At 54.9% G+C, this 26177-nt stretch overlaps 1 protein-coding gene across 1 annotated transcript in view; it reads left to right on the top strand.

Annotated features, from left to right (window-relative positions):
* Nucleotides 1-847: 847 nt before the first annotated feature.
* The window catches only part of LOC142823141 (uncharacterized), a 56786-nt gene continuing 31456 nt past the window's right edge, over nucleotides 848-26177 (top strand). The window contains exons 1-3 of the mRNA XM_075913617.1: nucleotides 848-1293; nucleotides 1984-2009; nucleotides 2400-2503. Coding sequence (XP_075769732.1) covers nucleotides 1144-1293; nucleotides 1984-2009; nucleotides 2400-2503 — 280 coding nt within the window. The 5' untranslated portion in view covers nucleotides 848-1143. The remainder of the gene's footprint in view (nucleotides 1294-1983; nucleotides 2010-2399; nucleotides 2504-26177) is intronic.

Here is a 26177-nt window from a genome sequence, read left to right as displayed (position 1 = left end):
GGTCCAGATCCACTGGCTTGTAGGGCCAGATCCACCCATGGAGGCCCTTCTGCCCACTCACAAACTTACTGCTCCTGCCCAGCTGCTGGGCCCAGAGGGGCAGAAAGAAGCAGACAGGAGTGGTTGTTTTTCAGTACAAGCTCTGCCCACTTCATCGGAAGAGATGGAGTGGAAATGACCGAATTCAAAGTACATAGAACAGCAAAAACAGTTACCTGTCAGTTGAAGAACTTGTGTCAATGAGGCTAATTAAGTGGGCTGGGCTCAATGTGTCCCATGTATAGCTTTGGATGTGAAAATTGGAATGTTAAAGGCAGGGGAAATTGGCTTTGTAATGCACCAGCCAGTGAATGTCTTTGTTCAAGCCCAGGGAGACTGTGTCAAATCTGTAAATGAATTCCTATTCTGCAGGCTCTCTAGCCCTTATTAATTGTACCACCCCGTTACAGAGAGAGACGGCTGTGGGGCCAGCCAGCCTCAGCTACTGTCCTCAGCCCTCCCTCCAGAGTGGGGCTGATATTGTCACTCGCCCCCAATCTCCCACGTGTTCCTCCATGCCCCACTAGGGCTACGTCTAGACTGGCCCCTATTCCGAAATAGCCATGCTAATTTCAGACTTTGGAATAGGGAAATCCACGGGGGATTTAAATATCCCCCGTGGGATTTAAATAAACATGGCCACCGCTTTTTTTCCAGCTTGGGGAAAAGCTGGAAAAAAGCGTCTAGACTGGCGCGATCCTCCGGAATAAAGCCCTTTTCCGGAGGATCTCTTATTCTTCCTGAAGGTAGAATAAGAGATCCTCCGGAAAAGGGCTTTATTCCGGAGGATCACGCCAGTCTAGACAGGGCTTAAAAATGGGTCTGTCCTGGCCAGACCGTGCCGTATGGTCCCCTGCACGTGACCTCGCTTCCAATCAGGCCTGTCGTGCAGCCCAGGGCTCCGGGAGGGGGATTCTGTTTTTCCAGTTCTCTCTGCAGAAAGAGGCTTTATTGTCTCCTGCAAGAAGGGTGCTTAGCCCAGGAATCAGCTCTGCCCAGCCAGAGAAAGGCGACGACCCCCCCACTCACTGGCTGGCTGCCGCTGACCCTCCCTGCCAGCACTGGGTGGAGTTTTCATTTTAACTTCTGTGCCTGAAGGAATCAATGCGACAGCAACTGGAGGGAATTGAGTCCGGTTATGAGACACTGAACCAGCTCCTGACCACGGGCTGCACGTACCTTCCCCAGAGTGAGCGAGAAGAGGAGCATCAGCGGCTGAAGAGACTCGCTGACAACGTAGCGACGCTTTTAAAGGTAAAGGAGCCTTTCTTGACCAAACGCTGTAAAGGGGGAAGCCCCAGGGACTCAGCGAGGAGCAGCTGCCGCACAAACAGGATCCCGTCTGCTCAGTCTGAATGAGAATTTCCCATTGCAAGAGCAGCAAAGCCAGGAAGCACAAAAAGGCCGCAGTGGAGAGTGCACAGGGTGTGTCTGTGTCCCTCCCCTGGAATGGTCTGCAGGCGTGTTTGCGTGCGCACACACACGCACACGCACACACACACACACATCTGGCCAGATGTTCCCAAGAGCTCGCGCTGAGCATCTCCCACTGGGAACACCGGAGACTCCCCAGGCCCCTCTGCCCCTGAGAGCCCGTGGGAGCGGCTGGGGCTGAGCCGGGGGGACAGTCTGTCCAGGGAGGGCAGCTGGGCAGAGGCTGCCGAGAGCCCTTCCCACACCCAGGCCGGCGGGAGGCAGCGGTGTCTGGCTGGCTGGGCTCAGAGCCGCCCGCAGGCCTGGCCAGGCCGTGTCCAGGTCCATAGAGCGTCACGTTCCCAAACTCCTCCTCACACCCGTCTCAGACACAATTCTCATGTGAGCGGAGCCGGGGGGGTCTCAGACCCGGCTTTACAGTCCGCCGGGCAGAGATCCATCGGCACCGCGTCTCGTGGGAACTTCGCTGCAGGACGGGAGCTGAGCGTTGTTGTTTCTCTTCCCTTCCAGGTGCACACAGAGGGCCCGAGGCAAAGGTGAGTTTGTGAAATTCCCTGGGATGCGGGGGGGTCTCTGGGGGAAGATCCCTGTTCCACACATGCCCCAGCGTACAGAGAGCTCGGCGGCGTGGGACAGCCCTGGGGGTTAGATCCCGGTTTTCCCTCTGCAAACTGGAGTCACTTTGCTTTGCTAGCGCAGCAGGTTAATGTTGGCAGGAAGGTCTGTGAGTCTGGAAAGCAAATGAGGGAAGAAATTGTAGAATTTTCCATGGTTTGGCCACATCTCTGCTAAATCCCATGTCCCGCGTTAGCCATTTGTATCGTGGCTATTAGGTGTTTGCTCCTCTCCCTTCCCCTGCTCCCAGTGAGGTGCTGTGCCCCTGGGTAAAGGACGGGGACACTGACGAGAGTGGTCGCTCTGCGCAGGTTTGCAGATGCTGCTTCTCAGACCCAGCCACGTGATCCTGACTGGAGAGGTGTCTCCCCCGGGAGGGAAGCTGCTGGCGAGACAGAGTCCCAGGGACCCACAGGTAACACAAGGGGCCGGTGTCTGTGCACGTGGGGTCTGATGTTTATGGGGGTACCTGGAGCCGCGTGTCAGCGCCTGTCACTGACCCTGAGACCTCGGGGTGCTCAGCCCAGCCCTCCCCTTGTGGGCCCCTGGGCACTGGCCGGGGAGATGTTACTCTGCTCCGTGGCTGGAAAGGGCCCCTCATTCTCGGCCTCCTTGAGCTCTCCAGCAGCCAGCTGGGGCCTGTCACCCTGCCGGGTTCGGGGTGTGAGACAGTCCCAGGGAATGCCCATCAGAGACACAGTCCTTCCCCCGCTCTGACCATCCCAGTCTCAGATCCGCTCTCCAGCTTCGCACCACCAGCCACACTCAGCGTCACATCTGGGATGCGAGTGGCCAGGCTACTGGTCACAGCATAAGTTGGGAGCCCTGCTGGGTGGGATCAGAGAGAGTGAGGCCGGAGGGCAAACAGAGAGTGGGGTGTCAGGCAGAGTCCCAGGTTCAGGACCAAGACTCTGAGTGGTCCTGAGAAAACACAGACCCAGCCCCTTATGTAGTGATCCCTTCCTGGGAGTTGTGCAGCTGCTCCATGCTAGTAATTTGTGCATCAGCTGGGATTCCTGAGGCTCAGGCAAGGAACATCGATGGGGGTAAATCCTCAGGAATAGCTCTTCCGGGAAAGTTACAGGGTTTCACCTGAGGGCTGGTTTCTGGCTCACACATTGGGTATTTCCAGAAAGTCTTTGACAAGGTCCCTCACCAAAGGCTCTTGTGTAAATTACATGGCCATGGGATAAGAGGGAAGGTCCTTTCTTGGATTGAGAACTGGTTAAAAGACAGGAAACAAAGGGTAGGAATAAAGGGTCAGTTTTCAGAGTGGAGAAAGGTAACTAGTGGGGTCCCCCAAGGGTCTGTCCAGGGACCTATCCTATTCAACTTATTTATCAATGATCTAGAGAAAGGGGTAAACAGGGAGGTGGCAAAATTTGCAGATGATTCCAAACTGCTCAAGGTCGTTCAGACCAAAGCCGACTGTGAAGAGCTTCAAAAAGATCTCACCAAACTGAGTGATTGGGCAACAAAATGGCAAATGAAATGTAATGTTGATAAATGTAAAGTAATGCACATCGGAAAACATAATCCCAACTACCCATACAATATGAGGGGGACTAATTTGCCTACAACCACTCAAGAGGGAGATCTGGGAGTCATCGTGGATAGTTCTCTGAAAACGTCCACGCAGTGCGCAGTGGCAGTCAAAAAAACAAATGGGATGTTAGGAATCATTAAAAAAGGGATACAGAATAAGACAGAATATCTTATTGCCTCTCTATAAAACCATGGTATGCCCACATCTCAAATACTGCACACAGGTGTGGGTCGCCTCATCTCAAAAAGATCTCTTGTCACAGGAAAAGGTTCGGAAAAGAGCAACAAAAATGCTGAGGGGTTTGGAACGGGTCTCATATGAAGAGAGATTAAAAAGACTGGGACCTTCTTCTTAGAAAAGTGGAGACTAAGGGGGGTATGATAGAGGTCTATAATATCATGACTGGTATGGAAAAAAGTGAATAAGAAAAAGTTATTTACTTATCCCACAATATAGGATAGTTAGCAGGTTTAAAACAAACAAAAGGAAGTTTTTCTTCACTCATCTCATAGTCAACCTGTGGAACTCCTTGCTAGAGGATGCGGTAAAGGCTAGAACTTTAACAGGGTTCAAAAAAGAGCGATAGATTCATGGAGGTTAGGTCCATCAATGGCTGTTAGCCAGGATGGGCAGGGATGGTGTCCCCAGCCTCTGTTTTGTTTGGGAAGGGGTGACAAGGGAGGGATCACACGAGGAATACAGGAGGCCCCGTTTTCCAACAGCCCGAATTCTGACCCCCCGCACTTACAGCAAACACCGTAAATGTAGAAGGGGACAAAACTCCTTCAACTTATGCCCTCAGTCCCACATTTCCCAAGCAGGGGAAAGCCGACAGAACATCAAGTGTGGGGATGGGGTGTCATCTCCCCCGAAATAATAATTTTGGAAGGTCCTTTCTGGCACATTTCACTCTCTCCTCATGGCCGGTACCAGAGAGCTGCAGGAGACCCCCCCCGCCTGGGCCAGGCTGGCTCGCAGGGGGAGCGGTTCTTTGAGGTTGTGGGGGGGTGTATCTGAAGTGCAGGTGATGGATTTAGTCAGCTGCCTGTCAGCCGGGGAGGGGGCTGGGCAGCAGGGGACAGGAGCGACTCGCAGCCAGGAGCAGGTGCCAATAACCCACCGTCCATTCACCGGCAGGGAGAGAACCCGGCAGCGAGCCAGCGGCTGAGAAGGAGGAGGAGAAACAGGAGGAGACGAGGAGTCATGTCGGTCACATCCGTGAAGAGGCTCCTACTCCCAAATATGGACTTGACCAGGCATCCCTGGACCCAAGACCTCACACTATCAGTAGCACAACAGAAGATGCTGAGCCCAAGGTACAAAATATTGACATGGTGCGACTACTCCCTCTGCAGTGCTGAGTGGGGAACTCTGCTGGCTCCGTCGGTGCCTGGCTGGAGCGTGTGGGCCATTGGGCAATGCCACCGCCTTTCTCTTGGCATGTTAGCAGTATCCAATGAGCTGTGCGGAAGGAGGAGACAATAAAAGGAAACTCCCGGAGTTGAGCAGTGACCACATGCCCCAGCCCACAGGGGAGTCTGACATTGCCGCGTTTTGTGTCTCCTGAGTTGGTTAAAAAGTGAAAGTGCAAACGTTCTAGGCACAAAAAATTCCCTTGGTTTGATTTGGCCAATGGCCCAGAGCTTCAGTGAAAACACATGAACAAATGGAGCCGTCCTGTAGCACCCTAGAGACTCATCTAAATATTACATATTAGTATCATGCGCTTTCATGGGCACAACCCACTTCCTCAGACGATGGGTGGGAGCAAGTGGGTGGGTGCGTAACTGGCTGGAGAACTGTTCTCAGAAGAAAAAAAACAACCAATGGTCAGGTAGCACTTTAAAGACTAACAAAACATGTAGATGGGATCATGAGCTCGTGTGGGCACAGCCCACTTCTTCAGATGACCGGAGTTTTGAGTTTGGGATGTGAACACTCGAAGTAAATAGGAGAGGGGAAGGGGGGTGGAAGATAAAGGGAGGGAGTGTGAGACAGAGCATCAGTAAGTATCTGGAGAATGGGTACTTAAACCTAAGCAGATAAACATCAAAGTCAATAGATAGATTCCCATGTCAGGAAGGATACTACTCAGAGAGCTGTTAGCACCTTCAGTGGTTGTGAAATTGGTAGTATCCCAACCAGCCGTCTTCACGATTGAGTCCATTAGCATGTGAATTGAATTTGCAGATGAACTCTGATTCCAAGGCTTCCCTGTGGATCTGGCTTGTAGAGCTGCTTTGTGACAAGACAGCTACTTGGAGATCTGTCATAGTATGATTTGGAAGGTTAAAAATGTTCCCCGATAGGTTTCTGCATGTTTCCCTTATGCATATCTGATTTGTATCCATTGATTCTTCCCCGCAGAGACTGTCCAGTTTCAGCAATATACATAGCAGAGGGGCACTGTTGGCATTTGATGGCATAGATCAAATTACTGGATGTGCAGTCAAATGATCCTTTGATTTTGTGGCTTGTGTTGTTGGCTCCAGTGATGAATTCACCAGTGTAGATATGTGGGCAGAGTTGGTATCTCTTTTGGTTGCAGGGCTGGGTTCCTGGATGTTTATGACGTGGTTGTGTAGCCTGATTACCAGAAAGAATTTGTTTCAGGGGGTGGTCTGTAAGTGAGAATGGGCTTTTCTCCCAAGGCCTCTGAGGGTGAGGGATCATTTTCCAGGATGGGTTGTAGGTTATGTATGATGCATTGGAGGGGTCTGAGTTATGGACTGTAGGGAACAAAAAGAGGAGTTCTGTTGTTTTCTTTTTTGGGTCTGTCTTGAAGTAGTTGATGTCTGGGTACTTTTTTGGCTCTGTCAATTTGTTTTTTCACTTCTCCAGATGAGTATTTCGGTTTTAGGAATGCTCTGTAAAGATCCTGTAGGTGAGTCATTATTAACGGTTCACAATCCTGCTGGAAGGGCATAACAAGTGGGGCTCCGCAGGGGTCTGTTTTGGGACCGGCTCTGTTCAATATCTTCATCAACTATTTAGATATTGCCATAGAGAGGATGCTTATTAAGTTTGCAGGTGATACCAAGCTGGGAGGGGTTGCAACTAATCTGGAGTTCAGGGTTATAATTCAAAATAATCTGGACAAATTGGAGAAATAATCTGAGGTCAACAGGGTGAAGTTTAATAAAGAACAATCAGTTTCACACACACAGAAGGGGAAGTGACTGTCTAGGAAGGAGTCCGGCAGAAAGGGATCTAGGGGTCAGAGTGGACCACAAGCTGAATAGGAGTCAGCAGTGTGATGCTGTTGCAAAGAAAGCAAACAGGATTCTGGGATGCATTAACAGGTGTGTTGTGAGCAAGACACGAGAAGTCATTCTTCCGCTCTACTCTGCACTTGAGCTTGTTTAGTTTTGAAAAGAGAAGACTGAGGGGATGTGACAGCGGTTTTCAGATATCTAAAAGGGTGTCATAAGGAGGAGAGAGACAAATTGTTCTCCTTTGCCTCTGAGGACAGGACCAGAAGCAATGGGCTTACATTGCAGCAAGGGAGGTTTAGGTTGGACATTAGGAAAAAGTTCCTAACTGTCAGGATGGTGAAACACTGGAATAAATTGCCCAGGGAGGTTGTGGAATCTCCATCTGTGAAGATATTTAAGATCAAGTTAAACAGACACTTTTCATAGAATCCTAGAACACTAGGACTGGAAGGGACCTCGAGAGTCATCGAGTCCAATCCCCTGCCCTCACGGCAGGACCCAGCACTGTCTAGACCTGTGTTTCTAAAAGTGATCTGGAGAATCACTTTGAGAAACACATGAACTGGCTGCCCTGGTTTGTTTATTTACCGGCACCGCAGCCATGGAGCCTTGTGGCTTCCATTGGCTCCGTTTTGCCCTTTGCAGCCAAGGGATGAGCAGTTAATGTGTTTCTCAAAGTGAACTTTGTAAACTTTGGGAAAACTTTCCTCAGGAAACTGTCAGAAACACTGGTCTAGACCATCCCTGAGAGATGACCCTAGAGACAGGGTTTGGCCCTACCATGAGGGCAGGGGACTGGACTCGACCTCTCACCTTGTCTGTGACTCTGTGAGCCACCTTGGGGTTAATTTCCCGAGGCACCGAGCACCCGCTGCTCTACTGTGGACACAGACAGGGAGGCCAGGCTGGACAGGAGCAGGCGGGGGGCTAACAGAGCAGCCATTTCTGTGGTTCCAGTGAAAGATCTCCAGGTTCTCAGGCAGAACCGCTCAGCAGAGCGAAATCTGAATTGTCTCTCTGCTTCCACCCTAGGCAGACGGAAAGTCCGGCAGTGACAGGTAGGTTTGTCCTCATTGAATCCCTGGGGCTGCCGTTTGCAAGGCCCCTGCTTCCCCCCCCCCGCCCGGGAATCGCATGTCCCTGCCTGGAAAAGGCAGCGAGTGGTGACAGACAATCTCCTGTTCAGCTTTCAGAGTCGGAGCCCTCAGAGTCCTGTGAGACCAGCATCACTTTCTGGATGGAGGCGGCAGGTCGGCGTCTCTCCTGGCGGGCGTGTGGCCCGGCCCCGTGAGTTACAGGGGTGTGCAGGTAAGGAAAGGGGCCCTGCCCCGTGGGGGGTGCTCACTGGGTCCCCACATTCCTTAGGGCCTGGCCACTGGGACTCAGGGGCTGGAGAATGGAGCCAGCCCAGCCCCCCCCCCCCCCCCGGTGCCCGCGCTGGTTTTCCGTCGTGGATGGAGGTGGGGGGGAGGGGACGCTCCACTCACTGGTGTTTGCTCCGGAGTAAAGGCCGTGCCCCCCCCCCCCGTCTCTTCCCCGGGGGAAGCTCTAGGACTTCAGGCTTCTTCTGTGCTCTTGGGGCCACCTGCCCCTCCCCCGCCAGTCACAAGGACGAGGCGCTCGGGCTCCCCACTGCTCCAGGGGGGCCTTTACGCGGCCCCGAAACTCAGTGGCTGCACCTGGGTGTGGGAGGCAGCCGGGGAGAGCCCCTGTCTGTCCGGCGGGCAGCCTGTCCGTCACCTGGCCCCACAGGTGGAAGGGGGGGGTCTCGGGGGTCCCCAGGGGCTCAGATCCTGGGGGTGGGGACAGGGGGACCAGACAGCAACCAGAGTGGGGGGAGGGGCAATAGGCACCTGTATAAGACAAAGCCCCGAATCCCAGCACGGTCCCTGCAGCATCCGGTCAGCTGGTCACCCTAGAGGACACGGCGTTAGGAGCCGAGCGGGAGGGACGGGAATCTCTCAGCCTGGCTCCCTGCATCCCCCTGTCCTGTGCCAGGGCTGCAGGGCCCCACGCCCAGATCCGGGTTTGTTTTGTGTCACTCCCACCCAGGCCGGGACAGCAGGAAGCGGGTGGGTCCAATTCAGCTTGTCTGAAGGGGGGGGGGTTGAGAGAATTTGACACATTGACCAGAGATTTCTGTGTTCAAAAGAGCCGCCCAGAGAGGGTGAATTTCTGCACTGAGCAGTGTCTGAGACTCCTGGTCTCCCTCACTGACAGTGACCCAGCACTGGCCCTGCGCTCACACAGGAGGCCGGGACGTGGGGCTCTCCGCTGGGTGTCGCTGGGCCTAGCTCTGCGAGAACTCACTTGAATTCTAGAGCAGACACTGGACCTGGCTGGTCGGCGTCTCTGCTGGTTCCCACGCCCGTGCTGCCCACGTGGGCGCTGGTGGATGCCGGCTGAGGGGGAGGCAGGGCCAGATCTCAGGCCGGGGCATTTCCTGCTGCTCAAATGAGCAAACCTGCCCCATTTTGAATGGTTAAAACCTGGCTCTCTCTCTCTCTCTCTCTCTCTCCCCCCCCCCCCCAGTGGAGGTGACTCTGGACCCAGCCACAGCCCATCCCCGGCTCGTCCTGTCTGAGGATCGGAAAAGTGCGGAACTCAGAGACACCTGGCAGGATCTGCCCAACAACCCTGAGAGATTTGACATTTCTGCTTGTGTGCTCGGGTCAGAGGGGTTCACCTCGGGGAGACGTTACTGGGAGGTGGAGGTGGGACCGAGGGGAGACTGGGCAATTGGGGTCGCCAGAGACTCTGTGCAGAGGAAGGGAAGGATCCGACTGAAACCTGACTTGGGGATTTGGGCTCTCGGCTCCTTATGTGTATCTCAGGTCCCCAGGAAGGTCGGCGTTTATCTGGACTATGAAGGGGGAGAGGTGAGATTTTACAATGCTGAGACCATGGCTCTGATCTCCTCTCTCACGGCCACGTTCACTGGGAGACTCGTCCCTTTCTTCTGCCTCTGGACTGTAGGATCCCGTCTCTCATTGTCCCCGTGCCAGAGGTGAACGTTTCACTGCCCCACAGAGCCGTTTAGAACAGACACACGGACGGCAGCTGCTCATTCATAGACACCAGGTTACGGCTCCGGATGTAAGTCGACAGCTGGTGTCTGAGCCCCCACTTTTATTTTCCTCTTCACACAGATGGCAGGAGGGGGGGGGGAAGGAATTGTGTAAACTATCAGAGGTGCCATTTGCGAAGATGATCTGTATCTTTATTAAATACTGACTGTAACTACTGTTTCCTGTCTGTCACTCACCTCTTGAACGGCAGCGCGGCCGAGGCCTGGTCTGCCCTGAAATGCTGGGTCTGGCTTCTGACACAGCTCGCTGGAAGCACTGGTTGGGTGTTTCCTTTCTTGGGCCGTTACGCTGGGCTCACCAGGGGTTGCTGGTGTAGACACTGCTCCCCATTTCCCGTTGTGTGGGAGGACAGGCCCTGTCTCTGAAGCAATGCTGCATGGTCAGTGGACATGCTCCATGCTCAATTTGCAATGGAAGAGGTGCCAGGACTCACGCAATTTCTGCACGTTCATAACTGGTCTGGCAAAAGCCCAGACTAAGAGTTGCCAAGCTGATGTAGCCAAAATGTGTGTTGATTGGAATGCACAAGTATGCTGCATATTGATTTGCTGTGTAAGGATTTGCATCTAAGTTCTGTATGCGTCTATTTCATGCTGTTTCTCATGAGTCTCATGGGCAGAGTGTGTCTGCTTTGCAAACCAAGCTGTGTCCTTTAGTAACTCTGTCGTCCTTTGTATAAAGTGATCTGTCCATTGTGTGGTGGAAGTGGAGAATGCATGAGAAGGGTGTCAGGAAGTTTCAGACAGTCAAAAAGACTTGAGCTTCCGGGGGGGGGGGCGAGTTAGTCTGTAACAGGAAAAGCTAAAAAAACAACAAATAGTCTGGTAACTCCTTAAAGACTAAGGGTCTGTCTACACTATCCCGCTAGTTCGAACTAGGGGGGTAATGTAGGCATACCGCACTTGCAAATGAAGCCCGGGATTTGAATTTCCCGGGCTTCATTTGCATAAGCGGGGAGCCGCCATTTTTAAAACCCCGCTGGTTCGAACCCCGTGCAGCGCGGCTACACGGGGCATGAACTAGGTAGTTCAAACTAGGAGGGTAGTGTAGACATACCCTAACAAACCAGGTAGATGGGAGCATGAGAGTTTGTGGGCACAACCCACAACATTTTTTTTCGAAAGAACAGATGCATTCTTTCACCATCCGTGGAAACCTTTTTCTATGAGGAACAAGGGATGGCTCGTAAGGGCACTTTCTTCACAATTTGGCACTATGTAGATGCCAAATTTGGAAAGAGCCTCTTTCGAAACTAAATTGGAAAAAGATCCGCAATGACTGCAAATTGTGTATTTTTTTCCAATTTAACAGTGCAGTCTAGACACAGCAAAAGACTGACTTGAGCTACGATGGACTGGTAACTATGCACCCTCTGCAGGATGTGTGTGTGTGTGTGTGTGTGTGTGAGGGTATGTCTACACTACAATGTTAGTTCGAACTAACGAACGTTAGTTTGAACTAACATTCATAGCCGCTACACTAGCGCTCCGCTAGTTCGAATTTGAATCGAACTAGCGGAGCGCTTAGTTCGAACTAGGAAAACCTCATTCCACGAGGACTAAGCCTAGTTCGTACTTACTAGTTCGAATTAAGGGGTGTGTAGCCCCTTAATTCGAACTAGTGGGAGGCTAGCCCTCCCCAGGTTTCCCTGGTGGCCACTCTGGCCAACACCAGGGAAACTCTATTGCCCCCCTCCCGGCCCCGGACCCCTTAAAGGGGCACGGGCTGGCTACGGTGCCCGTTCCAGGTGCAAGCCTGCCAGCACCCAGCCAGCAGACCCTGCACCTGGCACGGTTCGAGCCAGCCGCCCGATGTCCCCCAGCCCTCCCCCTCTTCCCGGGACCAGGCTGGCAGCTCCCGGGAGCTTACCCGGGACCGCAAGAGGCGGGCACCTTCCTGGGCTAGTGCGGACATCGTGGACCTCGTTCACGATCTCCGCACTAGGCACAGGAAAGTGGCCGTCTAGGGCAGGAGAGCTGCCAGCCTGGCCACCCAGGAGCAGGTGTGCATGAAAAACAAGGGGGTCCACTGAGACCCCCGACCCTGAGCCCTGAGCTTACAATGGCCATCCTGGGTCAGACCAAAGGTCCATCTAGCCCAGTAGCCTGTCTGCCAACAGCAGCCAACCCTAGGGACCCTGGAGGGGATGGACCGAAGACAGTGACCAAGCCATTTGTCTCGTGCCATCCCTCTCCAGCCTTCCACAAACTTTGGGCAGGGACACCACTCCTACCCCCTGGCTAAGACCACTCCATGGACCCAACCTCCATGACTTGATCTCACTTCCCTTTCAACTCTGTTCTAGTTGTAGCCTTCACAGCCTCCTGCAGCAAGGAGTTCCATAGGTTAACTATTTGCTTTCTGAAGAACAACTTGCTCTTACTCGTTTCAAGCCTGCTACCCATTCCTTTCCTTTGGTGTCCTCTAGTCCTTCTTTATGGGAACTCAGGAAGAACTTTTATGAATGCACCCTCTCCACCCAACCCCTGCTTTTAGAGACCTCTATCCTGTCCCCGCTCCATCTCCTGTTTTCTAAGCTGAACAGTCCCAGTCTCTGTAACCTCTCTTCATCTAGGACCTGTTCCCAACCCCTGATCATGTTAGTTGCCCTCCCCTCTCCCACCTCCTTTTCGCAGTCTCCCCCAGTTTTGTTCAATAAAGACAGAGTCAATGTTGGAAGAAACGTTATCTTTATTTTGTACATCAGGAAGGGGGGCTAGGGAAGGGTAAGTGGAAGGAGGTGAGGGAGGAATGGGGTACGAGCCCCTGATGGGGACGACTGGGCTGGCTCTGCGGGCTTCTGGGGGTGGAAGCTCTCCTGCAGCCCCCCAATTGCCCCCTCTCCCCAGATGGCAGCCTGCGGCAAGTGCAGCCGGGCTGATGGCCGAGTGGTGTGATGTGCCCAGTGTGGGTACTCCGGGCACTCCAAGCCAGGACTGCTTTGCAAGCGGGGCACCCCTGAGAACTGTCTGTCCGGGGTGGGGGTCGGGTCCCTTTAAGCGCAGCCCTCGGCTAGCCTGAGACAGCATCTCCACGCTCTAAGTCCTACTCTGATGCCCTGCCGGCACTGCTTCCGGCCATCCTTAAGCCCTGTTCAGGGTCCACTCAATATGGACATGCTAGTTCGAATTAGCAAAACGCTAATTCGAACTAGTTTTTAGTTCTAGACGTGTTAGTTCGAATTAGCTTAGTTCGAATTAACTAATTCGAACTAACTCTGTAGTGTAGACATACCCAGAGAGAGAAAGAGAGAGAGAACAAAAGAAGTACTAGCTACATGAATTTCTTAAAGTAATATAAAAGAGAAAAATATTTCCAATAAAATATGCCATGTTAATGTCACTGATGTAGTTCCTTCATCACATCTTTTACTATATTTTCCCTGGGTGATGCCGGGTATTTCTGCTAGTTCTCAATAAATGTGACGTCTTGCCTTTTCCCCTGAAAAAGTTCCCGCCTGCTTCTGAGAAGCGTCTGAGAGCTGCCAGGCTCAGCTCTGACAAGCCCTGGGCAAATTCAGCCTGGCCATGCAGTCTCCTTGCTTTGTGGGAAGCGGTTATACCAGCAAGAAGGTTTCCTGTCTCCTCAGAGCAGTCTTGTGGCAGCTGAGGCTGCGGCCTGACTGGTTTTCCTAGGGGGCAGGTGGTGACCTTTGCTCAGTGGCTGGTGTGAAGCTCTGGAATCTGCGACTGCTCACCAGGCGGGTGACAGGGGGGCGTCTAAAAGCTGCCACTCGTGTGCATGTCATAACAACAGGTCAGTTAACCTCATTATAGTAATAACACTTCTCCCTTTTTCCAACATCAAAGCCACTTCGTGTGAGACTGTGGGGGATGGGAGGGGCATTACTCTTTCCTACACATCCCACCGCTGCCACCAATGCAAGGCTGTTCCCCCCTTTCTTTTGTTGTTTGTTTAAATTCCACTCTGCTGAGTCCATGTGCACCCCCGTATGTAGAAGCGGCCGAACTCGGTGAGACCAAAGGTCCATCCAGCCCCATGTCCTGTCTGCCCCCAGTGACCAGTGCCAGGTGCCCCGGAGAGAGTGAACAGAACAGGGAATCATCAAGTGATCCCTCTCCTGTCGTCTGTTTCCAGACAAACAGAGGCTAGGGACACCACTCCTACCCATCCTGGTTAATAGCAATTGATAGACATGTCCTTCATGAATTTTATCCATTTTGTTTTTTAACCCTATTAAAGTCCTGGCCTTCACAGCATCCTCTGGCAAGGAGTTCCACAGGTTGACTGTGCGCTGTGTGAAGAAAAACTTCCTTTTGTTTGTTTTAAACCTGCTGCCTCTTCATTTCATTTGGTGACCCCTCGTTCTTTTATTGTGGGAACAAGTAAATAACTTTTCCTTATTCACTTCCTCCATACCTGTTATGATTTTATAGACCTCTATCCTATCCCCCCTTAGTCTCCTCTAGTCTAAGTTTAAAAAGTCCCAGTCTTTTTAGCCTCTCTTCCTATGGCAGCTGTTCCAAACCCCTAGAGGGCTCTGGGGCAAGGGACATCCCGGAGGCACAGTGGCGGTGAGAGGGGCCCTGTCTTCTTGCCTTAATGGCAGGTCCTGCCTGCCCCGTTTCACCCACCAGCACAGGGAGAAGAGTTCCCGCCTGCACATTTTTTGTGGCCTCCCCAGCACAGCCGGGTGGGCAGGCAGATCGTGGGCATGTTGTGCCCCAGGTACGTTGTTTTGAAGTGGGCCCTGCGTTGTGTTAAACCCACCACAATGTTGTTGTGAAGAACGCAGCTGAAAAGTCACAACCCTCTGTTTCAGTTCCTTGGTTACAGGTCCCTCGCTTTCTACAACCCCCCTCTGCCATCCATGCACGTGGCCATTACAGCCCAGTGTGACGGGGCCAACCTACCCTGCGCTGATGGGCATGGAGCGGCCCTGGACCAGCTGGCGGAAAAGGCCCCACCCCACAGCCCTGCTGGGCAGGCTCCCAGGGGAGGCCGGGTATAAAAGCCCAGGGAGCCACTCGGTTGGGGCTGGCTGCTGGAGGGGAAGGAGCTCGGGCCAGAGCTCCCGAGTCGTCCCTCTAGTGCCCACAGCCTCCCGAGGAGCAGCCCCTGAAGCCGCCGCCTCCCGAGGAGCAGCCCCTGCAGCCCCAGCCCCAGCGACAGCCCCAGCTAAGGGGGTGGCCTACAAGAGCGCAGTGAACTGATCAGTCCGCAGGGAGTGGTTGGAAGTAGCCCAGGGCAGAGGATTATCCGCCGGAGCTCGGTGTGTATCGGCAGGAGTCCCCACGGAGCAGGCAGCAGCACTCGCCTCTGCCCGCAGGGCCCTGGGCTGGGACCCAGTGAAGCGGGAGGGCCCTGGTCCCCCTACCTCTCCCCGCCCCGCTGACCAGGCAGCTCCCTGGCCTTGGGAGGGCTTCCCTGGTGCCTAGGCCTCAGAGCTGTAAATACCCTGAAAGAGGGGCCTGAACCAGCAGGGTTGGGAAGAGCCGAAGGGGAGGTGTCCCGGTGTCCGGAGCAGGGAGAAGCCCGTAAGACTCAGCGCAGGCCAGAGAGGCAGCAGGGAAACCACCCGCAGGAGAGAGGGGTCGGTCCCTGCCGAGGACCAGAGGAGCTGAAATAATCCAAGGCACTGACTGGCCAGCAGAGAATCCCCCCTGGAGAGAGGCCCCGCCTGTGTAAGGACTGTGGGAAAAGGTTCCCTTGGCGGTCCTTCCTCGTTCTTCACCAGGGAGCCCTCACAGGAGAGAGGCCAGACCAGTGCCCTGCCTGTGAGAAAAGCGTCAGCCAGCTCCAACCTCACCGAGCATCAGAGAGTCCACACGGGAGAGAGGCCGGACCAGTGCCCTGCCCGTGAGAAAAGCATCAGCCGGTTCCAACCTCACCGAGCATCAGAGAGCCCACACGGGAGAGAGGCCGGACCAGTGCCCTGCCTGTGAGAAAAGCATCAGCCGGCTCCAACCTCACCGAGCATCAGAGAGTCCTCACGGGAGGGAGGCCAGACCAGTGCCCTGCCTGTGAGAAAAGCATCAGCCGGCTCCAACCTCACCGAGCATCAGAGAGTCCACACGGGAGAGAGGCCAGACCAGTGCCCTGCCTGTGAGAAAAGCATCAGCCGGCTCCAACCTCACCGAGCATCAGAGAGTCCTCACGGGAGGGAGGCCAGACCAGTGCCCTGCCTGTGAGAAAAGCGTCAGCCGGCTCCACCTCACCGAGCATCAGAGAGTCCACACGGGAGAGAGGCCAGACCAGTGCCCTGCCTGTGAGAAAAGCGTCAGCCAGCTCCAACCTCACCGAGCATCAGAGAGTCCACACGGGAGAGAGGCCGGACCAGTGTCCTGCCTGTGAGAAAAGCGTCAGCCGGCTCCAACCTCACCGAGCATCAGAGAGTCCACACGGGAGAGAGGCCAGACCAGTGCCCTGCCTGTGAGAAAAGCATCAGCCGGCTCCAACCTCACCGAGCATCAGAGAGTCCTCACGGGAGGGAGGCCAGACCAGTGCCCTGCCTGTGAGAAAAGCATCAGCCGGTTCCAACCTCACCGAGCATCAGAGAGTCCACACGGGAGGGAGGCCGGACCAGTGCCCTGCCCGTGAGAAAAGCGTCAGCCGGTTCCAACCTCACCGAGCATCAGAGAGTCCACACGGGAGGGAGGCCTCACAAATGTCTGGCGTGCGGGAAAAGCTTCGTGTGCCGCTCCGCCCTCTCTGTCCAACAGGTGATCCCCATGGGGGAGAGGCCCTAGAAATGCCCCGAGTGCGGGAAAGGCCTCAGCGACAGATCCACCGTCAGTACCCACCAGAGAATCCACACAGGGGAGAGCCCCTGCCCATGCCCATGCGGGAAGAGATACCGGGATCGCTCCATCTGTAACAAACACCAGAGAATCCACACGAGGGAGAGCCCCTGCCCATGCCCATGTGGGAAGAGATACCGGGATCGCTCCACCTGTAACAAACACCAGAGAATCCACACAGGGGAGAGACCCTGCCCATGCCCATGCGGGAAGAGATACCGGGATCGCTCCACCTGTAACAAACACCAGAGAATCCACACAGGGGAGAGCCCCTGCCCATGCCCATGCGGGAAGAGATACCAGGATCGCTCCACCTGTAACAAACACCAGAGAATCCACACAGGGGAGAGCCCCTGCCCATGCCCATGTGGGAAGAGATACCAGGATCGCTCCACCTGTAACAAACACCAGAGAATCCACACAGGGGAGAGCCCCTGCCCATGCCCATGCGGGAAGAGATACCGGGATCGCTCCACCTGTAACAAACACCAGAGAATCCACACAGGGGAGAGCCCCTGCCCATGCCCATGCGGGAAGAGATACCAGGATCGTTCCACCTGTAACAAACACCAGAGAATCCACACAGGGGAGAGCCCCTGCCCATGCCCATGTGGGAAGAGATACCAGGATCGCTCCACCTGTAACAAACACCAGAGAATCCACACAGGGGAGAGCCCCTGCCCATGCCCATGCGGGAAGAGATACCGGGATCGCTCCACCTGTAACAAACACCAGAGAATCCACACGGGGGAGAGCCCCTGCCCATGCCCATGCGGGAAGAGATACCGGGATCGCTCCACCTGTAACAAACACCAGAAAATCCACACGGGGGAGAGCCCCTGCCCATGCCCATGCGGGAAGAGATACCGGGATCGCTCCACCTGTAACAAACACCAGAGAATCCACACGGGGGAGAGACCCTGCCCATGCCCATGTGGGAAGAGATACCGGGATCGCTCCACCTGTAAGAAACACCAGAGAATCCACACGGGGGAGAGCCCCTGCCCATGCCCATGTGGGAAGAGATACCGGGATCGCTCCACCTGTAACAAACACCAGAGAATCCACACAGGGGAGAGCCCCTGCCCATGCCCATGTGGGAAGAGATACCGGGATCGCTGCACCTGTAACAAACAGCAGAGAATCCACACAGGGGAGAGCCCCTGCCCATGCCCATGTGGGAAGAGATACCGGGATCGCTGCACCTGTAACAAACACCAGAGAATCCACACAGGGGAGAGCCCCTGCCCATGCCCATGTGGGAAGAGATACCAGGATCGCTCCACCTGTAACAAACACCAGAGAATCCACACAGGGGAGAGCCCCTGCCCATGCCCATGCGGGAAGAGATACCGGGATCGCTCCACCTGTAACAAACACCAGAGAATCCACACAGGGGAGAGCCCCTGCCCATGCCCATGCGGGAAGAGATACCGGGATCGCTCCACCTGTAACAAACACCAGAGAATCCACACGGGGGAGAGCCCCTGCCCATGCCCATGTGGGAAGAGATACCGGGATCGCTCCACCTGTAACAAACACCAGAGAATCCACACAGGGGAGAGCCCCTGCCCATGCCCATGCGGGAAGAGATACCAGGATCGCTCCACCTGTAACAAACACCAGAGAATCCACACAGGGGAGAGCCCCTGCCCATGCCCATGTGGGAAGAGATACCGGGATCGCTCCACCTGTAACAAACACCAGAGAATCCACACAGGGGAGAGCCCCTGCCCATGCCCATGCGGGAAGAGATACCGGGATCGCTGCACCTGTAACAAACACCAGAGAATCCACACAGGGGAGAGCCCCTGCCCATGCCCATGTGGGAAGAGATACCGGGATCGCTCCACCTGTAACAAACACCAGAGAATCCACACAGGGGAGAGCCCCTGCCCATGCCCATGCGGGAAGAGATACCGGGATCGCTCCACCTGTAACAAACACCAGAGAATCCACACGGGGGAGAGCCCCTGCCCATGCCCATGTGGGAAGAGATACCGGGATCGCTCCACCTGTAACAAACACCAGAGAATCCACACAGGGGAGAGCCCCTGCCCATGCCCATGTGGGAAGAGATACCGGGATCGCTCCACCTGTAACAAACACCAGAGAATCCACACAGGGGAGAGCCCCTGCCCATGCCCATGCGGGAAGAGATACCGGGATCGCTCCACCTGTAACAAACACCAGAGAATCCACACGGGGGAGAGCCCCTGCCCATGCCCATGCGGGAAGAGATACCGGGATCGCTCCACCTGTAACAAACACCAGAGAATCCACACAGGGGAGAGCCCCTGCCCATGCCCATGTGGGAAGAGATACCGGGATCGCTCCACCTGTAACAAACACCAGAGAATCCACACAGGGGAGAGCCCCTGCCCATGCCCATGTGGGAAGAGATACCGGGATCGCTCCACCTGTAACAAACACCAGAGAATCCACACAGGGGAGAGCCCCTGCCCATGCCCATGCGGGAAGAGATACCGGGATCGCTCCACCTGTAACAAACACCAGAGAATCCACACGGGGGAGAGCCCCTGCCCATGCCCATGCGGGAAGAGATACCAGGATCGCTCCACCTGTAACAAACACCAGAGAATCCACACAGGGGAGAGCCCCTGCCCATGCCCATGTGGGAAGAGATACCGGGATCGCTCCACCTGTAACAAACACCAGAGAATCCACACAGGGGAGAGCCCCTGCCCATGCCCATGTGGGAAGAGATACCGGGATCGCTCCACCTGTAACAAACACCAGAGAATCCACACAGGGGAGAGCCCCTGCCCATGCCCATGTGGGAAGAGATACCGGGATCGCTCCACCTGTAACAAACACCAGAGAATCCACACGGGGGAGAGCCCCTGCCCATGCCCATGTGGGAAGAGATACCAGGATCGCTCCACCTGTAACAAACACCAGAGAATCCACACGGGGGAGAGCCCCTGTCCATGCCCATGTGGGAAGAGATACCGGGATCGCTCCACCTGTAACAAACACCAGAGAATCCACACAGGGGAGAGCCCCTGCCCATGCCCATGCGGGAAGAGATACCGGGATCGCTCCACCTGTAACAAACACCAGAGAATCCACACGGGGGAGACGCCCCACACATGCCCCCAGTGCGGGAAAAGTTTCCGCCAGCGCACACAGCTGGTTAGACACCCGAGACAGAAGGCAGGAGAAAAACCCTACGGCTACGGCTACACTGGTGGCTTCTAGCGCAAGAACTGTTTTGCAGAAGAGTTCTTGTGCAAAAGGTCTTTGTACACGGGCGGCCCCGTGCTCACTCCCGTGCCTGTCTTTCTGGCTCGCGGGGCCAGTCCCTGGCCTGCGTCACCCCTTAGTTCAAGGGCGACTGGCAGTCCTGACTCTGGGCACTGTAGCCTTCCCGGTCTGGGAACACGGAGTAGGGGGGCCCAGGCCCACCCTCTCTCACGGGCCCCAGCCCAGGGCCCTAAGGACAGGCTCGGCTTGCCTTGTCCAGCCGGTGGGGGTTTAGCCTGAAACTCACCGGCCAGCCGGCCCAATCTCCAGGCCCTGCCCTGGGCTACTTCCTACCTCGCTCGCCCCCTCGGCCTCTCCAGACTCCTGGTCCTCCTCCTCCTACCTTCCCTTCTCTCCCCCATTCTCTTCCTCTTCTGCCTTTTAACCTCTATCTTCACCCTGACCTTGTGACGTCACCCGCTGACCCTGTCGACAGGCAGGGCGTCCTCCCGCCCTGAGCGTGCCCCGGCGCTCGACCTACCCCCCCCCCCGGCTTGCCTCGCCCCCGCCTATCAGCTGCCCCGCCACGGCCAAGCAACGGACACAAACAACCTGCATTTCCCGGTCACCTCCGAGGAGTGCGAGCGCTACCGCGGGATCAGTGCGGGGCGGATCATCTTCGGACGGGCAGAGACAGTCCGCCCCGTCACAGTCTTCCACAAGAGAGCGTCCACACTGCCATGTGCTTTTGCACAAGAGCATTGGTGCCAGTGTGGACACTCTCTTGCCCAAGAAAGCTCTGATGGCCATTTGAACCATAGGGGCTTCTTGCGCAAGAAATTCATGTTGCCTGTCTACACTGGCCTCTTGTGCAAGAACTCTTGACAAGAGGGCTTATTCCTCCTGGGGAGAGGAATAACTCTTCCGGAAGAAGCCCTGTTTTCTGACGCTACACTGTAAATTTACTTGTGCAAGAACAGGAGTGTAGTGTAGACACTGCAAGTTTTTGCGCAAGACCAACTGTTCTTGCGGAAGAAGCATGCAATGTAGACACAGCCTACCAGTGCCTGGCCTGTGGGGAAAGCACCCGGGACAGATCCACCTTCCACTAGCACCAGAAGATCCACGCGGGAGAAAAGCCCAACGAATGCCTTGAGTGTGGGAAAAACTTTGGGTGCCGCTCGGCCTTTATTAGGCACCAGAGACTCCACAGAAGACCCCCCCAGCCTAGGGGGGTGATGTGGGTCACACTTTGGTGGATGTCCAAGCCCAGCAGGGAGTCAGGCCAGGCGGGAGGGGTGCGGAGCGGGGACAGGGGTGTGGCATGATCAAAGCCGACAGTGCAATCTCCTGTCTGGGACAGCACAGAGCGAAAGGCTGGGGGAGGAATTCCACTTTGGGAGGGGAGTTTGGTTCTTACGTCCTGAGATGCTCTGAGCGGCCTCTGACCAGCTCCTGCGTGGAAGTGAGTTGCCCACAGGCGAGCGCTGGCGGAGAGGCTGGGGGTGTGGGGAGGGATGACCAGCCCCAGCCGTAATTACCAGCCACGGTGTGGCTCACAGCACACTTGCCAGACTTCCTATCTGTCCCATGCAGTGGGTTAGTTTGCTCTCCTGCCGGTAATAACGTCCCTCTGAACAACGGCCAGTGTCTGCAATTGTGTGTTGGGAAAGTCTGCCTGCTTGGAACCCTCGACCTCGGTTCTTCAGTTTTCCCTCCGCCGCTTCCTTAGAATCACAAACGCTGCCATTTCGAGATCACTTTCACCTGGTCACAATCCCCCCCAGACCGTCCTCGCCCCTCGCTGCTCCCTCCCCCTTCTGCAATAAAACCCTCGTCTCCCCAGACCCCCCGGCAGAGAGAAAAGGTCCGTGCGGGTGGCAGGAGACCAGGGCGGGTAGAGGAGACACCAGGGGGCTGGGAGATCCCAGATGGGAGAGAGGCCGAGGAGAGGGGGATGCACTGTGGGGGGGGAGCACAGGCCCTGGGGTGAGAGCTCAGCGCGGGTGCTGGTGCTGGGGGGAGGCTGCACCTGTCTCTGTTTCCCAGGGCCGGGGGCCTGTGGTTTGTGGCTCCTCACAGGAACGTTACTTTGGGGCCGTGGTGCGGGGCTGGGCTGAGCGTTTCCTGCGTTCTCACGGCCGCGGCCGAGACACCGAGTCCCACGGGCCACCCGGGTGCAGGCGGCTGCACAGAGATTTCTGGGGCGAACGCGCTCTGGGTTTCTCTGCACTTCTGGGGGGGGGGGCATTGAGGACACTGGGCTCGGTGTGTTGGAGGGTTTTGCTTCTGCCCAGCCTCCCAGACCTTCCCCCCAGCTCATGTCTCTGGGGCGGGTCCAGCCCGGCTCAGGCTGCAGGGTCCCACGGACGGGCCGTCCGCGTGGGCATGGGGGGGTTCCACAGAAGAACATTCCTGCAGGAACTCGGCAGCCCTGTCTGAGCGCGACGCGGAGCCCTTGGACGGTCGGGAGGGGCCCTCGCAGGCTCTCTGGGGCGCAGCTCCAAATGGCTTTTACCTCCCGGACGCAGGCAGCCTGGGCCCTGTCAGCCTCAGTGGGGTGAGATGGGCCTTTTGCTGGCACTGGGGTCAGAAATGGGTCACTTTCCTAGCACAGAGGGGACCACGGAACGGCTCCCTTATTGCCTGCAGGGAGGCGGGCTGGGGGGTGCAGAGAGAAGCTTATCTGTGATCCTGAGAGGCCAAAGGTATCTGTTCTGTCTCTGGCTTCCTGGAGCCATTCCATTGCAGCAAAGCCTTTGGACTGACATGATACCTGAGGGGCGAGGCACCTTCCTGCCGCCAGACAGACATGTTAGGAGGTAAGTGAGGGTGGCAGGGAACTTCTTTGTCCCTGCCTAGAAAGCACCATGGCGGCTGCGGAGCCTTTCCAGCCCATTAAAGCTGAAGTCACCTGTCCCATCTGTCTGGATTTATTCCGGGACCCTGTGACTGCAGAGTGTGGACACAGCTTCTGCCGAGAATGTATCGCCCGGCACTGCCAGGGAGACGGAGACGTCACCTGTCCTCTGTGCAAAGGGAAACTTCGAAAGAAACACTTACAGCCCAACTGGGAGCTGAAGAAGATTGTGAAGTTTTTAAGGGCACAGATTGTGGGAGATCCGAGAGAAAGGAACACGTGTGAAAAACACCAACAGCCTTTGCAACTCTACTGCAAGGAGCATCAGACCCCCATCTGCCTGGTGTGCAAGGAGTCCCAGGATCACCGCGGTCACACGGTGGCTCCCGTGGAGGAGGCTGTCCAGGAGCACTGGGTAGGCACCGTTATTTAGTTTGGTTCACTAAATTTCAGGGGGGAAATAAACATCTTTTTCCCTTTAATACGTAACCCTTCTGACGGGTAGGCCCAGCAGCAAACAGGGCCAGGTTCAATATCTAGGGGACCATCTCACACAGGACCGGCTCGAGCCCCCGCCCAGTAGCCTGGGAAATTCACACACCCCTGGGTGCCTCTGAGAGGCCATGCTTCCCCACTCGCACGCACAGACTCTGAGTGTAGAAAGAAACTTTTAATGGAAGAGAGAGAGTAGTCACATGGCATTAGCTTGGGAAAATACCACAAACGGAGTTCATAGCCCCCCACGAGTAACCGCCCCAGCTCAAATGGATTGAGAAATGGCTTTTGTCTCTCAGGCTCACCAGTCCAAGGTCAGGTTCCATTCATTTACCCAAACTTTCCCAGTACCCCACTTCAAACGCCCCACCTACAGATCTGTGCAGACTCTGACACTTCACCCTGATGACTCTGCTCATTGAGACTGAGGCTAGGCCACCTTCGGGCTGCTCCTGTTGTCTGCTAACTCTGCCTGCCGCCACTCCTACCGGCCGGCCGCTGGCTGCCCACCGGTCGCTCCCGCCAGCCTCTCCGCTGGCTGCAATGGGTCTGGCTCTAGGCCAAAACCGTGACTTCAGCTCTTAGCAATTTCAACTCTTTAGCCACCACCTAGGCTGGCAAAAGATTCCAACTCTCACTGGACTAGCAGAAAGACTCCTCATAGGCTATGTCTACACTTGCAGCTTCGTGCGCAAGAACACGTCCACACTGCCATGTATGAGCTGTGTTTTTGTGCAAGAGCATCCATGACATGGCGGTGTGGATGCTCTCTTGCGCAAGAAAGCGCTGATGGCCATTTTAGCCAAAGGGCTTTCTTGCACAGGAAATCCCCTGCCACGTGTCCACAATGCCCTCTTGCACAAGAGCTCCTGCACAAGAGGGCTTACACCAGTTAAATAAAGAGCGTAGCTCTTGCGCAAGAAGCCCTCGCTTACCACGCCGTACTGCACATTTCCTTGTGCAAGAGTGGGCGGGCAGTGTGGACACTGTAGATTGTTGTGCAAGAATGGCCATACTTGTGCAAGAAGCTGTGAGTGTAGACATAGCCATGGAGTCTGCTTTAGGTCTGTCCTTGAAACGAGAGGGAAAGAGGCAGGTTGAACCAGTCTCAGGCTGGCTGTGTCTAGACTGGCTAGTTTTTCCAGAAAATCAGCCACTTTTCTGGAAAAACTTGCCAGCTGTCTACACTGGCCTCTTGAATTTCCTCAAAAGCACTGACTTCCTACTGTCTGAAATCAGTGCTTTTTGCGGAAATACTATGCTGCTCCCGTTCGGGCAAAAGTCCCTTTTGCGCAAAACTTTTGTGCAAAAGGGCCAATGTAGACAGCTCAGATTTGTTTTGCGCAAAAAAACCCCGATCGCGAAAATGGTGATCGGGGCTTTTTTGTGCAAAAGCGCGTCTAGATTGGCCACACATGCTGTTCCGCAAAAAGTGCTTTTGCAGAAAAGCATCCTGCCAATCTAGATGCTCTTTTCCAAAAATGCTTTTAACGGAAAACTTTTCCGTTAAAAGCATTTCCGGAAAATCATTCCAGTGTAGACGTAGCCCTAGAGGGATAAGGGATCTTTCAGAAAAGGCTTTATTTTCCGAAAGATCCGCATCTAGAATGGCGCTTTTTTCTGGCAAAGCTCCGAGCCGGAAAAAAGCGGCAGCCATTTTTATGCAAATGAAGCGGGGGGGGGGGGATTTAAATCCCTGCTTCATTTGCAATTGCGATGTGTCTAATTTGCATCCCTTTTACGGAAAAGGGATGCAGTCTAGACACAGCCCTCTTGTGCAAGAAAAACCCTCTTGCACGCTGCCATTATTCCTGAAAATAATCAGCATAACGGCATTGCGCAAGAAGGGGCAGTGTAGACAGCTCCTTCTGGTGCAAGAGCCTCTTCCACAAAAATGGCGGCTCATTAGATATGCAAATGAGGCTCAGCAATATTCTATGCTTAGCCTCATTTGCATACATCTGGTGCAAGATAATGCCAGTGTAGACATAGCCTTACAGCTCACACCTGGCAGGCATGAAGCAGGCTGACTCAAGCCCTTTCCCCCTACCTCTCCCCAGTTTATTACACTCGACTCTGGAAGGAGGAGGCTTGTTCCTCGCAGACCTCTTACAATGATGGTGTCTTTCCTGCAAGCAGTGGAGTCATAGTTTACAGTTCCTACATTTAGGGGTGGCATGATTTGTGACCCCCACAACAGCCCAAATTAGTTACAATACACCACATTCCATTCCAACACTGACCCTCCATCAGCCCTGGCTGAGTTGGATTTACAGACCCACCCCTCGGATTCCTTCCCCCTCCTGGCCTGAGCTGTATTTACATATGAACAATTAACAGTTAATTAACTGAGTGAGCATACCCAACCTCCAGGGCAACTCTCTCCTTTTAGCTGGCTGATTGCAAGCAGTAGTTTGGCCCCTGCTTACAAATAGAAAGGTCCACGTCGTTATGTTCATTTTAACTTGTTATTGAAGGAGACAATGAGAAAGCACCTAGCGGGAATGGAGTCCACCTACGGGAGACTGCGCTCGCTTGTGACCATGGACCAGAAACTCCTTTCCCCCAGCGCAGCCGAGGAGATGCACAGGAGGCTGAAGAAACTCACTGACAACTCAACAACTCTGGTCAAGGTAAACACCTCTGTAGAAACAGGCTGCCCAGAACCGGGATCCCTCAGTGACCCAGCTGCTGAAACAGTCTACATGTCTACACTAGGGCAGGTCTACACAAGTGAGTTATTTCAGAATAATAACTCCCAAAAACAAGTATCAGAGGGGTGGCCGTGTTAGTCTGATAATCTGCAAAAGTGATGAGGAGTCCTGTGGCACCTTATAGACTAACTGAAGTGTTGGAGCATAAGCTTTCGTGGGCAAAGACCCACTTCGTCAGATGCAGGCAGTGGAAATTTCCAGA

This window comes from Pelodiscus sinensis, chromosome 32, assembly GCF_049634645.1.
Source record: "Pelodiscus sinensis isolate JC-2024 chromosome 32, ASM4963464v1, whole genome shotgun sequence".
NCBI lineage: Eukaryota > Metazoa > Chordata > Testudines > Trionychidae > Pelodiscus > Pelodiscus sinensis.
Note: the sequence above shows the minus strand (reverse complement) of the source record. Positions and strands in the feature narration are given on the sequence as shown.